General features: G+C 32.6%; 1 protein-coding gene across 2 annotated transcripts; it reads right to left on the bottom strand.

Moving 5' to 3' along the window:
• Positions 1-287: 287 nt before the first annotated feature.
• On the bottom strand, positions 288-15,295 carry LOC111502599 (uncharacterized). Of its 2 annotated transcripts, none has more exons than XM_074172619.1 (4): positions 14,917-15,294; positions 14,702-14,861; positions 10,238-10,339; positions 288-4,551 (listed from the first exon to the last, which is right to left on the bottom strand). In XM_074172619.1, exons 1-4 carry the CDS (start codon positions 15,094-15,096, stop codon positions 4,328-4,330), a joined length of 666 nt encoding a protein of 221 aa, XP_074028720.1. In that variant the 5' UTR covers positions 15,097-15,294; the 3' UTR covers positions 288-4,327. The 2 variants fall into 2 exon arrangements, with proteins under 2 accessions (XP_074028720.1, XP_023012482.2); XM_023156714.2 differs by lacking the exon at positions 288-4,551 and adding an exon at positions 8,415-8,593 and having other exon boundaries at positions 14,917-15,295.
• Between the last annotated feature and the right edge of the window lie 2,706 nt (positions 15,296-18,001).

The raw sequence follows: 18,001 nt of genomic DNA, 5'->3' as shown, positions 1-18,001 counted from the left end.
ACAGTCTACATCACTGATATTCCATTACACATAACGTCACGTAGGTTGACGATGATTATGACTATTTTATTGATTGAATTTACATAAATAATCAGCTATTAAATTTCACACTTAGAATGTTATATACCGATTTGACTGGAACATTACATGATATAATCTTGGCAACTAATTTCCGATGTATATTTTAGTAATTTTATATTTTCCTTCTGATTGTGAGTAATTTATAATTCAAAAAAAGGTTTTTTATTGGACTTTAAGAAATAAGTATTCAAAAAATAACTGTCATATTAGCCGCAAACATTCTTTTATTTTTATCAGTGAATTGGTATCTCGGTGAGTTTTACCTGATGGAATATTACATAAAATATCAAGTCAATATGTGTATCTATCTTCACCAATCAGTTTCATGAGTATATTTGAAGCAAGGTAAGCAAAGTCCCGGTTGACCATAACAATCTTCGCAATAAGATGTAACTTTCCGCACTTTGTTAACTGCTTCTCGCCAAGTAAGTGTCTGTCTCAATACTTTGTAACAACCTACGCACATTTTACGCCTTTTCTTGTAATGGCCAGTTGGCTGCATAAACATATGGAATTTCCTGTCAGCTGAAAATGATATATATTATCAGAGAAAAAATTATAAACAGTGGAATGTTTTTATTTCTAGAGTCGTTTCGCTAACCTCGCCTACCGAAGAAGCTACTGTTTTAGCGAAACGCATCTAGAAATAAAAATGTTTCTTAATATTGTGTAATTATTAGCATGGATAATCTTTTATATATTACCCTGGGTGGCGTTCCTGTGAATGCTATCCATTTGAATTTCATAACGAATGATTGGAGTAAAAACTGAATGAAAGTACTTTTTCTTTCGTGTAAATCAATTTTCATGTGAAGGTAGTTTTTTCGAAAGGAATTTTTTTCTTCCATTTTGTACCCGGAAGTAACTTTTGTCCTTCATGGGTGGAAAGATAGCCTGGTGGCTTACTCCACCCACTCAGTCGACCACTGTGTGACCCGGTGGTTCAAGCCGCGAGGCTGAACGATTTTCACTTCCTATCGTCCAACCCGTGGAATCACACGTCAAAAGGTATGACCTCGTTTGTCTCCAGCTCGCACAAGTTTCGTCTTTCAACAGTTGTCGTTCGTAGGGTTAACGGAAAAGCAGATTTCAAACAGATCTGCACGTCTTTGTGGAAAATTCATATCGAACTGAATTGTTTTCTTCCTTCCTTCTTCCGGATGTTTCCCACATTTTTTGTATAAAGATGGAGAAGTAGAAAGCCAAAAAGTTTTTTTCCCGAACAGTAATTTCGCGCTTTGATTGTTCTCGCAGGGTTCTCTGTTGGGTGGAAATTTCGACACATTTAAATGTAATTATGGTGATATTCCACAAAATTTATGGATTCGGAGTAGCGGTCTAGCAAAGACAGTCGAAAACGTTGATTAACTGAAATACACCTCTGATATTACCAGCATTTTCAACACGTGAATAGTTGTTGATAATAATAATAGGCTACTTGCGTGCTACGTATGGCAATCTTGATATTATGTGAATAGAAATCCGCAGAGAAATTCTTACCATTTTCTAATCATTTATTAATTTTCCTGCTCGAATGAATTTTTGGTAGAAATACTGAAATTTATATTTGTGGTGCTTCAAATGAATATTTGAACGTTGTTCATATCTTGTAATTTGAAGCAATAAAATATATCATTATTATTATTTTTTCTCTGTTGCGTTGGGCGTGCCTTGTCCTCAAAGCATTCTTCAACACGTGAATAGGTTTCGATGACAATAATAGGCTACTTGTATGCCGTGTTTTATGATGGAGTATAATATAATCAGTCAACTAGTCTGGTGATCCATTGGGTTTTCATAATATACTTTCCTCAAACGTTATAATTATTGTCGTTTTAACGTAATAAAAAATAATAACTAATTTTTGGTAGAATTTTAGGTTAAAAATATAACTTATCTTAAAAACGTCACGGTTATTGCATACCTAATAAAAAAACACAGTACACTTACAAAATATTCAAGACCAACACCACACAAATGGCATGAAACAAACTAATAGCTCTTATAATAGTTTTGATAAGGTGGTGCTGATGAAGACTGATAACAGACAATTCCTTTTCTCTATAATCATTGTTTCACACATAAATAAAAAAATCCAACACTTTATAGTATAGAACTTTTTATCTTTTTATTGTATCTAATATGTCTAACGTTTTTGGAGTAAGTTATATTTTCAACCGGGAAAAATTCTTGTTCGGTGAGTAATTTCCTAAAAATTTATTTGTGAATTTTTAATTTCGATGATTGCAACAAGGTCTCTATAGCAATAATACTATTATGTAAATAAAAAACCGTGAAGAAAGTTTTGCTATTTTCTAATCAATTAGGTTTTTTTCGGCTTGAATCAATTTTTAGTAGAAATGCTCAAATTTATATTTGACGTGCTTCACTGAATATTTGAACATTGTATATATCCTGTTATTTGAAGCAATAAAATCTATCATTATTTTAATCATCGACATTTTTTCTCTAAGGTTACGCTGGTCGGGCCCTGTGCCTCGATATATTTGGGAAAGTGTGCCAGCATTATCAACAACACCGAAGGGAAACTGATCATTCATCCGGACAAGATTTCTGCCTTAGTGCGGCTATCCGACTAGATATTGAGATTTGAGAGTAGAGAGGGCATCGTTCCACCAAGGACTCCAATAATCAGAACAACCATCTAGACTGAGTAGAATTCGAAGAAAAAAACGTGATATTTGATCCGCTTCTTCATTTTTCGGACGATTTTCGTCTCACCCGGAGCTCAAAACCACGAATATCCTTGTTCTGACGATCAAGAACCACATTAGGATTATTAGCTTGTATAAGGTTGAGAGTGGAGAATGAATAGTTCCAATAAATTTGACACTTCTTATTCCCCACAACGAATTCAATACCGCCCAGAGCGATGAAAACACGGGTGTGTAGCACTTTGAGGACCGCGTTATGTCGATACGGTGAAATCGACATGAAATGGACAGGCTGACATCAAGTGCATTACAAAAACAGGCGCCTCGCGGCACCTGTATATCCATTACTTGACTGTGGCAGACTAGGATGTTGAAGATGCTATCCAAACAGACCATGATAAACCCCTCATATTCTGACTTGAATCCACCAGAGTAAAGCGAATGTCAGGTGTTTCCATAAGCCGAGTTCTTCAATGTTGTTGAAGAAGACCTCGTGCATTGGCCCATCCTTGTGTTACCGCATGAGTAGAGTATCTCTTAGACTTTCATGTGAACCTTTTGCTGAATGGACTGAAGCGGTGACAGTGTTGTGATCACCTCGTTTAGTGTCGAAAACTGAAACGATTTTATCAGCCGCTTGGGCAGCTGCCTTCAAGAGAAAAGCTTCAATTTCTGCTCTCTCATAATAACGGCCCCTGCAGAGAAATGAATCCGATCCCCCGATGATTTCACAGGATGTATTCAGTACCATTCTGCCGACAGCACACTCCAAACTCAAGAGTCCATGGCTTCTCTATTGCTGAAGAAAGTAGTACCGTAGAAAGAACGATTTGAGTTGCTAACTCCTATGGAAATGCATAATTTTTTGGGTCTTCACATCGACGTAATACAGCTCCTTCCGAGTTCATGTCACTACTCCGGATGAGTAGAGTAAGATTGGAATTGCAAACAGATTCGTAACATCAATTTGTTCTTCCAAGACAGTTCCGATGACCACAAGTATCAGCACTAACTCTGACAGATCATCGGAGTTTGTGCTGAGGAGAGAGTTCTTCAGTGTTGTTACCTCTTGTGAGTGGCGTTGTTCCACCCCAAGGTAAATATACATCTCTCAAGCATCCATATGGTACGGGATGCTTCCATCTACGAGCTGCAGAATCGTCCTATTATGAGACGGACCGCTTGATATTTGTCAAGCCCCAATTTCATATCGATAGCAAGCCTGTACTCTTCCACCACCCTAAAAGACTGATGGAGATCTTTTTCTCCAAAGGCATGAAGTTTGAGATAATTGAATTATTATTATCATTTGAAGATGTATATGAAATAGAGGAGATAAAGTCTTTAGGGGTTTTTCTACAGGAAATCATTGAACCTTCGAGTTTCAAGAAGAAAAATTCAAAAATTTTGATATATATAAACTTTAATATTTTCCCAAATATCCATACAAAATTATTATTACATATTTTTAAACCTCCAGAAAAATTCTCAAACAACTAGTATATAATAATTGTCAATACTTAAAACTAACAAACTTAACTCTTTTTCCGTATCAAAACCAAATCTTGTTTTCATATACTCAATTTCATTTTATGTCCATGAACATTCAATTTATGAATCTTTAGACTCCCTTTCTGATGGAAAGACCTATCGCATATATCACATTTGAATTTCGGAGGTTTGTTGCATTCAAATTTGGCGTGTCTCCGTGCTGACTGGCGATGCTTGTATTTGGTGTGGCATGTACTGCAGCAGTGCCATATGCTTCCATTTTCCTCGTATCTGTAATAATCACCTACAAATAACAGTATTGAAGTAGAAACCAGAATTTAAGTCAACATTTTTAATCATAAATCATTTCAAGATATGAGATTAGTTCAAACTGTTTGAAAAAAGGGATATAAGGTTCATACTTTCACAGGCAATCAAACCTGTATGACTTTTTAATAATGAGTATAGGGTCAAATATGATCCTGCAAATTGCATAAGGCACCATATATTCTAGAAAACTGAATAGAATATAGAGTTGATAAATAAATGAAGAAAAAACGGTGTGACTGCAAACATTACTGACTAATTCTACCATTATGAGGAAATAATTTCACAGTCTGGTAATTTACAAAAACTCGATATATAATTGTAAATAAATATTACGTTCAATTGTTTGATGGAAGTAAATTAACAGGACTCAAAACAAAATTTTCATTTTTCTGGTAAACCACTAGATAAAATTGCCAACCAATATTTGAGGAATTCCAACAAATTGAAAAAAAAGAATCAGTTATATTTTGAATTTCAAACTCTATTTGAATCTTCCTATGCCTTTTTATTTCCATTTAGGATGAATGAAAGCGCCAGTTCAGTACAAAATAAAGTTAAGCGTTCCGGCTTTATAAAAATTCCAACTGGCAGTAAAAGTACTGAAATGCAGTTCAGATTTTAGTAGAAACACAGAAATAATTCAAATTACCTAAATTCATGATTGAATTATCATTCCCTGGCAATAACTTTTTCCCAATAGTTTTGGGGTAAAGCAACAAATCTAACGATTCCTTTCCTTTCAAGTCATAGGATTACAATGGATTAAATTCAATCTATCACGAATCGAACACTGTAATTGTTTCCCAAAAAGTATATTATCTTTTTTGAAAACATTCATTATTATAGCTGCAAATTTATTAAACACATATCGCGACATAGCAGCAACTATAAAACAATAAGACTTTCAGATACATTATGAAGAGCAAAATATTTATAACTATAATAAAACAATATAAATTCAACTTATCAGGTACACAAATACAAATACATATTTGAGTATAAATATCAAATATAGTATAGTACAGGAGCAGGAAGAAACTTTCCCTCAGTTATCTCAAAGGTGCCATTTTGTTCCATCCATTTCATGAAAGAGGGCGTATGCTTCTTCACTCACAAAGGATTTTGGTGAAATTGGTGACACGTGTGAATCGTTGTATTTGTGCCACGTGCCAGTATACGGGTGTCTGCAGTATGCTATATAATGCCCTCTGTAAGTAGTCCCACTGTGATTTAAAAGTGCATATAGATTATAATAACAAGTAGCCACATTTTCTGATGCAAAATTGTAGAGAAAATTCGATGACAACATTCAATTTGACTCTAAATCTTTTCGTTGGAGAGAATCTTTTTAAATGAATTACTAAAATATGGAGGAACTTGTGGATTGATAGGGACTTTGTGCATTTTCTCCTTTCCTTGCATTGAGATCACGTCGGTTTTCAATTTATATAGAAATTTTCTTCTCTTGTGAACGAATCGAAACATTGCCACAAATTTCATCAGTTCGGACTTCCATTGTCTAATATAATATAAATTGATTTGAAAATCCTGAAAAAACAATTAAAAAATAATTAAGATTAACCGAAAATAACAATTTTATTAAACAAAAAACTCCAATTACAAAGAAATAACATACAAGTAACAACCAAACCATTAAAAATTGAAAAATTAATGAATCAAACCAAGTTATGTCACCATAACATAATTTGGTTTGAAATCTTCTAATTTTTATTTTTCATTTTTGTTAATAATAATTTTTCATTTTTATTTTTCAGCTTTCATTAATATTTCAATTTTTATTTGTTTGGTTGTTGCTTGTATGATATTTCTTTGTAATTTCAGTTTTCCGTTTAATAAAATTATTATTTTTGGTTGATCTTATTAATTTTTTAATTGTTTTTTCAGAGTGTTCAAATCAATTTATATTATATTAGACAGTGGAAGTCGGAACTGATGAAATACACCACGAAACATTGTCAACCACCTTCAAACAAAAATTGCCACAAACTCGATGAGAAAAATTGAGCTGTCGCTCAATTTTTCTCATTGATTATATTAAATCTCTTCATGTAAACCTTCTGAAATATAACGAAGGAACTCTTGGGCGTCTTTATGGGCATTACCCGTGAATCGAGGAGCAAAACTTTGAATCTGATTTTTTGATGAGACTGTATGTACTACTCTATCAAATTAAAGCACACTCGTGTTTGATGAAACAGTTGTTACCAATATATTTCATTCCATTTAACCTAAGGGTTTTGACTGAAGAATTTATTATTGGACAATTCGAAATATCTTTGATATACATTTCAGAATTCTGCTGAGAGAAAGTATTTTTTCATTTGGTTTTGTTTGAATTCCATAAAGTGGTTTGTTATTACTTATCTATTTTTCATAAAATTTGTTTTCAGGAAAAATGTAAACATCAAGTTTTTTAGAATCAGGAAGAGTACCAAAAAACGAAGCCGTGTTTGCTCTTTGGATGGCTATACTGATTTTTTGAATGAGAAAAGATGTGGCTCTTGATTCGTGAGTTTTATTGGTTACTTTTCCCAATTTCATTTATGAAAGGTAAACACCTAAAGTTTCAACACCTATTGGGCGAAAAATATAATCTTTTCCCAAATTCTGATATTTCCGTAGTTTGGAAATTTCTGCTAAAGAGGCAGCAGCACCGGCTTTCGCAGAAGTAGCAAGAAGATGGCGAGTTGCTAATCTATCCACCCAAGTAAAGTCCCGAACAACACATTTACCGTTTTTCCAAGTGTTATACCATCCGGCCGTTTTCCATCAAATCGACTTGTACTAATGGGTTCTAAAATCGCAGAAATTTTTGCTGAAGTTAAAGCCCTTTTGACTAGATCATTTTTTGCACAATGGCGAGATAAACGACCAGCCCTAAAACGGCAGCTCAATCCATGAGTACCTGATTCATCCACAAATGCACCATGCACATTTACAAAAGTGTTGAACACCAAGTGTTATACCAAGCCAAAATCCAATCGCAAGTCTGAAAGAGAAACAGCATTCAATCAAGCACAAGATTCTTTCACAGTTAATGCGAGAAGACGAGCCTAATTTTTTAAAATGTCAGAAGCTGTATTCAGTAAAATACTAGTTGGTTAATCTGGTAATGGTTTATCCCATGCCCTCTAATTTTTCACGTCTTCAATTTTCATTGTTTGGCCAGTTCTAGATTCCCAAACAGATTTGCCTCGATCAAAAACACAATTAGATATTGGAAACACTGCAAAAGGACGACAGAAATGATGGCAAGGCGTGTGAAGTGGCTGAACGAATCCCTAATCCTCCTCTAGACTGGAAGTGTTGCCTGTAAACAAGTTTCGTTTTTGATAACCCAAATGACAGGGTTTGACTGATAGAATTGTAGTATCTACAGTTTCAAAAAGATACAAACTCAAGGTGACCCCAGCTACAAAATGGCGGATGACATATTTTCTTCACAACTACCTCAATAAGGGTATCAAGAGACAAAGCTTGACTAGTAGAATAGTAGTACACTGTGAAAAAGATGCAAATACAAGATAGCCGCAGCTACAAAATGGCGGATTACATATCGCTGGTTGGTTGTTGCTTGTATGTTATTTCATTGTAATTTCAGTTTTTTCCTTAATAAAATTGTTATTTTTCAGCTAATCTTTCAATTTTTTACAGATTCTTTCACGGATTTCAAATCAATTAATATAATATCAGACAATGGAAGTCCGAACCAATGAAATTCACCACGAAACATTGTTAACCTTCTTCAAACGATTGGTAATGTTTTCTTCGTTAACGAAGTCTTACTTCCATTAGAAAAAAAATTCTTATAAGGAGTATTAGTAGATGTAGAGATATATTTACTTTATTTTTCATTCAACTACAATAATCGGAACAATATTTTGAAATATGAATATAACAATTTATGAATATATAAAAAAATTCATCAAAATCTACGTCATCCGAAAATGTCCAAGCTGTCGTTTTTTCTTTTTGTTATTTCAGTTTCATCATACCTAAAAAAAATTAATCTTTTAATACACAGAAATAAGATATAATCAGAATATTCTAATTAATAAATAATAAAGTTGGTGGTAGAATTTTATTTTTCGTAGGTCTCACAAAAATTTGGAAAAATCTCACGTTGATAATTTACTTTTTAACGATACCGAAACAACCAGTCTCTGTACTTTTGTGGGTAATAATTTTCTACCAATTTCAGGGCAGAGCGAAAGTTGGTTTTTATAGATTTCTGATATATGATAAGAGTATTGATAATTGATGATAGGGAAAGAATACCGACAAACAATACAAGGAATGACATTTGTTGCACCGTTTTAGAACTTGCTTCTGAGAATATTATTCAAGCATTGTTCAAACAAAGTTGAGAGAAGTATTAAAAATTTTTTCCGAACAGTTATTGGGTTTCAATAATTTTTCATTGATTTAGTACGTTTCGAGATATTTCATACCGACTGCCACATTTTCTGAAAATATCATTAGTTCAGGTCCACGAAGAATATTAGTAAGATTCAAAATTACGGCTTACTTATGAAATGCCGCAATTTGTTGATGAATATTAACAAGTAGTAATGTCAGTTAGACAGGGTAAATCATCTGAAAACGTACTATACATAAAAAACCATTATGAATAATTTTTGAGGAATCTCTCATAAAATATACATATAAGAGCACGAATATAAAAAGCATGAAAAACCTGGTAGCTATAAAATACATGGAAAGCATTTTTACAGGGTGGTACCTAACTACGATATGACACTTCAGAGGGTGAAGTTCTATGAACTGGAGTCGCTTCGTTTCTGAGATACAGGGCAGGGCGTTGAAGTTTAAAAAACGGTATTTTTAAAATATCGTTAATATTATTACACCAATTTGGTTGAAATTTATTACAGTTATTTGAAGTGATACGGTGCTTATTCAGCCCGTACTAGATTGAAATTATTAGCTCTAGTGGCGTCTCAGTAGGCACCACAGCTAACAATATTGAAAAAAAAGAACACCACTGACTTTTTTTGTAGTTTTATTTTTTTCAGCAACTGAAAATACAATTTTTTGTCGCTTGTGTTTTCTGCATATCAGGCTTTGTTTTCGAGAAAATAAAATCACTTCTGAAAACTATCCATTGACAACATAAAATAAAAAAGCAAAAGTAAATAATAAACAATTTCGACCTTGAACTAAATGAACAAAATGTCCACCTTCTGATAAAATACACGAGTATAATCGATTGATTGATTGTTTGAAATGTTCAAAAATACCTGAACGATTCACCCTCCGAAGTTTCGTACCGTAGTTAGAAAACATTCTGTACAATGTAATTTCTGAAAAAGACTAGTTCTTGAAAAAATAAATATTTTATTGTGATTAAATGAATGACCATATTGGTTTATACCATATTTATGAATTTATACATCTATTTGGCTGCACGTTAACGAAATGACTTAATCATGATGAATATATCCCTTCTTTTTCAAAAAGTACCACAAAGACTGTAATAATTTGATGTTAATTACTGTGAAGAGATGTATCTGATGAAAATAATCTAAAATTGAAAAACAGTTTTTTGAAATTAACAAAATTGGTATTTGTACTCCGATTTCTTGTTTTCAAATAGTATTTATATATAAGTGAAAAAGTACCTCTTTCCATGCGTTCCTTACTGCGTACCAGCCAATGTTTGATAACGTCAATTATATCCGATTCTGTTGATGATGCCGATACCACATTCAATCTTACTGCTCCTGAAAGCAATAATCCAAGACTGGATCACACGATTAGAGAGTCAGTTAAAAACAAAAGCAATTGATGATTCTTTATCTCTCATAAAAATCCCACAATATGTACCAGTCTTAATAATCTCCTGGTGATGCTAACTTGGTTACAAAACACGCGTCGAGTGAAACAGATGAGTTAATTAGGAGAATGATTTCGTGGCTTCTGTTTTGTGACGAAAACTTCCATATGTAAGAAAGTGAATATCTTTTCATGGAAAGGTTTCATCGTGAATATAATGGAAATATCTATCACCTCAATGTTGACTTGTATGCAATAGTAGAAAATGAATCTGAAATCCAAAGAGAATTTTGCATTCCAGATTGGTTTTTTCAGTTTCTCTTATGCTTACCACAAATATTTTTCCCTCACACTATAATCATAGCATCACAATAACATTAAAGCTATTGTTCCTTCGTTTGGATATCTTCTCCTTGTCAATGGAAAAGATGCCTATCTTGAAAATGCTACAGACCGTATTGAAAGATCTCTGGAAAACAAGGTCAAATCGATATTTAGACCTATGAAAATCATCTAAGGTCAGCTGAGGACCCCAGAGATCCCTTAGAACTACTGACAGTATACTATATCCCTTGTAACTGGTCTAAATTAGCACCTCGAATTAATTGAAGACACCCAAACGATTGAGTTGACTCCGATCGAAACAACTTACATTTTTTTATCAAGTTAGCATCACCAGAAGATGAGGTTATACCTGGCTGATACTAGTGTGTGAGAAAATTGTTTTCAATGAATTGAATTTTGTCCAGAGTACCTGTTTTGCTAATACCTAGAGGTTAATCGATCGATCCAATAATTCTGCATCGTGAGATGAATGAAAGGAAACATTTAATGAAAATGAATAAACTTGTTTCCTTTCATTCGTCTAACATGAAATTTTTCGATATTTAGAAACTGTACAAAATTGGATTAAGCGATTCATCTTTGAATATTAGCAAAATTGGTACCTCTGGCCTGAATTCCATTCAATAAAAATGATTTTGCCACACATATAATGAGAAATGATCTGAAATTTGACATAACTTTCTTTGATTTATTCTTTGAATGTTAAGAGTATTGTCAATATTCATTCGAAAACGATACAGAAGTGAAGGCATTTGTGTGATTCTTCTCAAACTTCATAATCGAGATGCTTTCAAGTCTTTAAAAATGTTTGGATAAGACTTTCAGAAATCGTAATGACATTCATTCACCTATTTATATTATGTCATCGATGACATAAGTAGATCAAACTTATTCCGTGACATCAAAAATCGTAATTCATGAGTGAATTGTGTGTATTTTCTATAATGTTATCCAATTTGGTACTGAAGAGCCTTAAGACAAGTGTCTTACGGGGAAACATTGATGTCTACCAGTGAGGATGACTGTGTTCCATGTAAGTGCAATTTGTTACCATTCATTTGAAGTAGAACTCCTGTGAATGATATCTGATTTTATTTCATAACGAATGTTTGGAATACAAACTGAGTAGAAAAAAGTATCTTCTGTATAATTCAGTGTTCATATAAAAGTATTTGTTTCGAAAGAATTTTTTTCTTTCGTGTAATTCAATGTTTATATGAAACATTCTTCCAGTTTGTGTCTGAAAGTTACCTCTTTGCATGATCTGCACATCCATGTATAGAGTTACTTATTTTCAAATTGATTACTTCCTTCCTTTCTTTGGAAGATTCCCACATTTTTTTATATCAAGATGGAGTAGTAGAAAGCCAAAAACTTTCTTTCCCAAAAATTAATCAGTCCTAAAAATATAACCCCTTCACTTCAAATAAGCCTCATGTTATTTCGATCTACAGGGGAAATAAATAGTTTTGTTGACATGGAAATTCTTTAGAATGAAGAAAGTTCGACAGAAATAGTGAAAACATTCACATATTCTAACTACTTAGCCGATTCAGAACCTATCGTGGTGGACAACAAAACATGAATATTAAATAACAGTAAATGAAATGAACATGAGAGAATAGTTATATTCGTACCACGTGTTGGCTCACTGTGAGTTTTCCCACTTTGATTAGGTAATGCATGGAGATTATAATTACAAGTGACTACATTATCTGAAGAAAAATTACTCATATCTGAGCCTTCCAGTTGAAAGTCGATAGCAACATTCAATTTTTGACTAAATATCCCTGTTGGCAAAAATATCTTCAGATGTATCACAAACCTTCGGCGAAGCTCATGTATTGATTTTGTATATTTTTTTTCTGTATTTCGAAAACATCATTTTTTGTCGCTATCTAGAATTTCTTCTTTAGTGAAGAAGTTCAGGCTTTGTGATGAAATCACTCGACCATTGGCTTATGAAATAAAGAGATACAATTCCTAGAATGAGTGATCAGATTATGTACATTTTAAGATGAATTTCAGAAGAACGATGATACCATCCACAGGCTTGGATATCTCCTAATATTCCAACAACTTTTGACGATTTTTTGCTGTCCAATTTCTCCAGTTCCCGGTGAAATTGGTTTAGAATTCTCAGTGATTTTATTCAAACCTTCCAGTAGAAATCAGAGGAATTTCTGGGCGTCTTGCTTGCTGCGCATGATTCATGAATAGAGAGGGAAATGTTTGGATTTGGAAAAAGTGTTTACCAGTCTATCCGATGAATCTTCTGACTAAAGTTATTTAATCACGTCTGCTAGAGCTTTGATTAGAGCACCCTTCGTGCTGGAAATACTTTTTTTGATATCTTTCACGTAGGTATCGCCCAGGAAGTAAGTGCGACTGATAGCTATGTGACATGAAACCAGTTGACCTTTTGATTTTCGAAAATCGGCATGGTTTTTGTTCGCAATTATCGTAATGAACTATGGAAAGCAACAGCCAACGTGAGTTTGAAAAGTGCCTTAGAAATTTCCAATGCAGCATTACCTGCTGTAGCACAATTATTATATGGAAAATAAAAGTCCAGTTTGTTTATTGATGGATATAAAGGAATGAAAAACTATTACAGAAGATGTAAGTAAGTTTGGCTTATTTGCCGTAAAAATCTTAAACGGTCAAATCATTCAACTTGTGAAGCATGTACTCTATATAGAAAAGTACTATGTTAGTGGAGAAAAATGTAAACATTGCTACTTTTCCAAAGATTATCGTATTTCTCGTGAGGAAGAATGTTGGTTAAAGAGTGCAAATATTAGAAGTCAGGGAAGCAAATAATGAAACATATCTTATGCTAAAGGTAATTTCAACAAAATAATACGATTGTAGGATATAGAAGTGCGACCTGATTTACTTTATTTTCACGTAGCAACAATTACTGGGTAAGCTGATGCGTGTAGACGGGAAGAACTAATAAAAATGTCAACTGGTCCAATAAACGACAAAGACATGTGGCTTGTGAAAAAACCAGATTCCAAAACACATACTGAGAGAACTGTACAGTCATCCCATACTCAACCTAAGATATTACTCGGGAATTACAAAAATGGACGAAGTTCGATTCAGCCTGTTGGTATCTACAGTTGTGGAATCTCGGATGAAGAATCGAAGAATATTTGAATGTTTTCAATCCTAAAAATTACACAGAGTGAAGCATATATAGACAATTCATTTACAAACAAAATTAAAATTGGCAAGACCATTCAAAAATTATCAGATGAAAACAAGTGAAACGGACACTTTTCCTCCTCGATTTGACTTCAACAAAAGGTATTCAAACATATCAAGCATTTCACACAAATTCAATCACTTCAATAAAAACAATTGCTCAAATTTTCATACAAATATTATATGTATATGAAAAACTATAGGTACTATTAGTACTGTTAGTACCTATTTTCTGTTCAAATTTCAATATTTGAACTATAAAATAGAAATGTCTCATTCATTTGTTTTTCTACACGGTTCCTAAAAAAATTGTGTACACAGCACATTCGAATAAAATTTTTTTCGACTAGCAGAATTTTGCCTACCCATCTAAGAAAACAGTATTTTCCGAAATTGTTACGTGAATTACTATTTTGACTTCAGACACATTTTTCAATACTGAACGGAAAAGAAATATAAAAATAAATTGACCTAGATACGTACATCACAAAAAAGTTCATAATCAACTTTCAAATGATATAATTATAAGTGAGAATGTACAAACTATTCACTTGCACAAATTATTCAAATCATACCTTACGTAAGTGATTTTGAAAACAAAGGTTATTCAGATAGCTGAAAAAATATGTTGATGAAATGAGTAAATCTGATGTTTGTTTTGATGCCATTTTATGTTCATTATTATTATTATCATTAATATGTGCTATTACGCCAATGATATGTTCCATATTTACGTCATTTGTCATACTTACTTATGATAACGTTTGCCAGTTTTTGTTTCTTGAATTGACGCTTTCCTTTTGCTCCATCCCACGAAAATAAAGAACCAATCTCGTTGGAAAGTGTTTTATATAATATTTTTCTGGTGACATCTTTCAAATTTGTGCCACCCAAGAAACTGAGTTCGTTGGACTGAAATCAAAAGTGACAATATATAATAACTTTCCATAAAATTAGAGTTACTCACTAGCATTATTGGGTTTTCTGTAGATTCTCTCAACCAGTTTTCCATTTTTTCTAGTTCAGTTTCATCTTTAATGGGCAAGTTCATGGAAATTTTGGAAGTGTTGAATAAATTCGGATCTAGCATTGGCTCATCGATAACATGATGAATGCGCAGAATTGAATTAGCAGTTTTTTGTATCATGTTGAGCTTTGAAGATATAACTGTCAGGGCTTTGAAAATTTTCAGCTGTACATCTGCAACGGGTTATAACTTACTCACTATAAACCAACTTTTAGTTTTCCCACAGAAAATTATTTATCAATGAATAATCAACTGGATTTGAGACCAAATCTTATAATAAGACAAAAATTTGTGTTTGTTATTGTCATTCTGTGATCATCAAATCAATATTACTATCAACTATGATACCAAATCTTATAATGATGAAGACAAAAATTTGTGTTTGTTATTGTCATTATGTGATCATTAAATCAACATTACTATCAACTACGAATAACCTAATAATTTGAAAATATTAAAGAGTTTTACTTTATTCGACATTCTCCATATCTACAGAAACAATTAAAATATGTATATAACATATTTTTTACCAATCACATACTGAAGATGCCCAGAATGTTGGCGAATAAAATGTTTTTTTATCAAAAAAAAGATATTTCATTGATTTCATATTGTACTGTACAAACAGTATAATTCATCGTCGAATGGTAGCAGATTTACTATTAACAGTGGTTCGTTCGACTCATTCAAACACTTTGTGAACGTTGGTTCGATCCCAGCTGCAGGACAGTTACTGCGTATCGTCCGACCCGTGCTAGGAATGGCACATAAAGAAATGAGTACTCTTTGATCTTTGGCTCACACAAGTTACATATTTTGTGGCTTGTCTAACTCATATTTTGGTTGACGAAAAGCACATTGAGAAGTTGATGTGTATAACGGAAGTGTTTGTAGATTCATTTTGGGCTGGAGGATCCAGTTATAACATTCAGAAAAGTTTGATTTCATGAGAAAATGTATGTATGTGAATGCTATATTTCAGAAAAAGCAACCCACTCAATATTTGAGGCGGTGTTGATTAATATGAAGTCAATCATACTTAGAATAATAAAAAAGTATACTTACCATCTTTTCATCGACCACATGCATTCGCATTCTGTCGCCATCTTGTCAGGATAGCAGTTATGAGTATATACTTACATATATAAAATTCAACATACCCAGCTCAACCATATTGCGTATTATGAAGATTTATATGTATACTTTTGTAATCAAGAAGAGCATTCATCAAATGGAAGAGAATTAAAAATAATAATGCAAACGGTCTAAACTTAAGCAAACCAAAGTGAAACTGACAGGCTAGAACTTTTCTATCTTTGAATATTCATCCATAAGAATATTGCATCACTCATTTCAAATATTGAAGTTATACGATACTATTGAGAAAACTGTAAATAGTTTGTTGCTGAAACCAAACAGAAATAATTGAATCAATATCAATACATATAATGAAAGTGTTACTAATAGTTGATTGTTTATCTGTTTGGCCGCATGTGCAATCAAAAACGGTTCGGTTTTCACTAATGTATTGTGGTATGCTTCAAACTTGTTATATCAATTCAAAGAATCACGTCAAACGTTTGTTGGTTAACGAAAAAACTACCCAATTGCTTCCATGTCTATAATATCTTACAATAGTATTCATTATTTGAGGTTTTGATTACAAACTCATTCATTGGTCATAAGAAAAAAGTAAAGTTTCTACCTACACTCTTGAAACATTTTCGTCAGAAGAATTGATGGTAAATTATGATATATTTCAACTTCAAAGACCATTATAATTTATTTTTGGTGTATACTTAGTCACTGTCATAAATTCAACTGTCTACCCCAAGAATAACAATCGTCAACGCTCAAAATGATTAGAAATCAAAACAATAACGACTTCACTTGAAATTCAATTCAAATGTTTATTGACAATCGAATACACTTTCTCATATTTATATCAACAATTCAAATGAATGGGTAACCAATTGTGAGTTTGTTATTGTTTGAAGTATATATTGTATTTCGGAATAAGCAATTTAGTAATAATTGAAACTTATATGTGATTCGATGAACGATACAGGCGTTGTGACTTTTCAAAAGATAAAATATAATAATTTCATTATTCGTGAAATTCTCATGAAATCTTGGCTACAAAGCTACAAAAATAAATACGTTTTTAACCTATTATAACTCGGCTCACAAAGAGTACCTACATTGACAATTTTATTTTTGTATCTTTCAATATCCAAATGACAAATCGCCTCATCATGCAAAATAATGTGTTGAAATAATGTACTCAACTATCGAAAGCATTCAACCCCACAAGTAACACGACATACATAATTTCAAAACAACTGTAAAATTACAAGTTTTATTATTGTGATTCACTACAACGTACTCGTACTTTCAAATGGTATTTCACATCATAATTTGTTCTAAACTTTCTTCTATTGTTCGAAATTTCGTAACTGTAAGTCGTAGAGAAAGGGTCATATTATGGAAAAAAAATCAAAACAATCAAGCTAATTTTTTACTACTGCTCATATTCTCACCTGAAAAATCGTGAAATTCATTTATAGTTCATTTGAATGACCCTATGAAAAATTTCTATTGGCAAGTAGGCATCAGGTACATAATATGAAAACAAAATATAAAACCGAAACACATGTATTGCCCTTCCTGGGCCTAAGTGATATCACGTTTCGGCTTCGATTTTGAATTAATTTTCAAGAATGAAAGGTATGGTTAAATTGAGGTTACAATCTATCTACCACTCAGAACTATATTTTTGTATGTTATATTTCAAAATACAGATTTGAATGAAATATTGCTGCAGTAAGTTGAATTTTCGTAATTCTGCAGTTTGTCTAGGGGTAAAGTTTTATATTTTCGCGAACTGATATGTCATTTTACATTAATCTCCAGAAATTAGTTGTAACAGTTGATGAAAATGAACATCATTTACTTTTTTCCAACAAACATTAAATTTTTAAAAAACTTTCAACGGTTTGTGAAGTAACAGTGACTCATAGGGTTG

Source organism: Leptinotarsa decemlineata, unplaced genomic scaffold (assembly GCF_025532065.1).
Source record: "Leptinotarsa decemlineata unplaced genomic scaffold, Ldec_3_MD MMD2_tig00000133_RagTag_RagTag, whole genome shotgun sequence".
NCBI classification, from domain to species: domain Eukaryota; kingdom Metazoa; phylum Arthropoda; class Insecta; order Coleoptera; family Chrysomelidae; genus Leptinotarsa; species Leptinotarsa decemlineata.
The sequence above is the reverse complement of the archived record's forward strand: the minus strand, read 5'-3'. Positions and strand labels throughout refer to the sequence as shown.

Excerpts from the sequence above, each read along its gene's own strand:
- LOC111502599 (XM_074172619.1), bottom strand. The coding sequence starts at position 15,096 with ATGATACAAAAAACTGCTAATTCAATTCTGCGCATTCATCATGTTATC. Across the intron at positions 14,862-14,916 it reads CAGAAAACCCAATAATGCTA|TCCAACGAACTCAGTTTCTT; the intron begins GTGAGTAACTCT and ends TTTTGATTTCAG. Across the intron at positions 4,552-10,237 it reads TAAGGAACGCATGGAAAGAG|GTGATTATTACAGATACGAG; the intron begins GTACTTTTTCAC and ends TGTTATTTGTAG.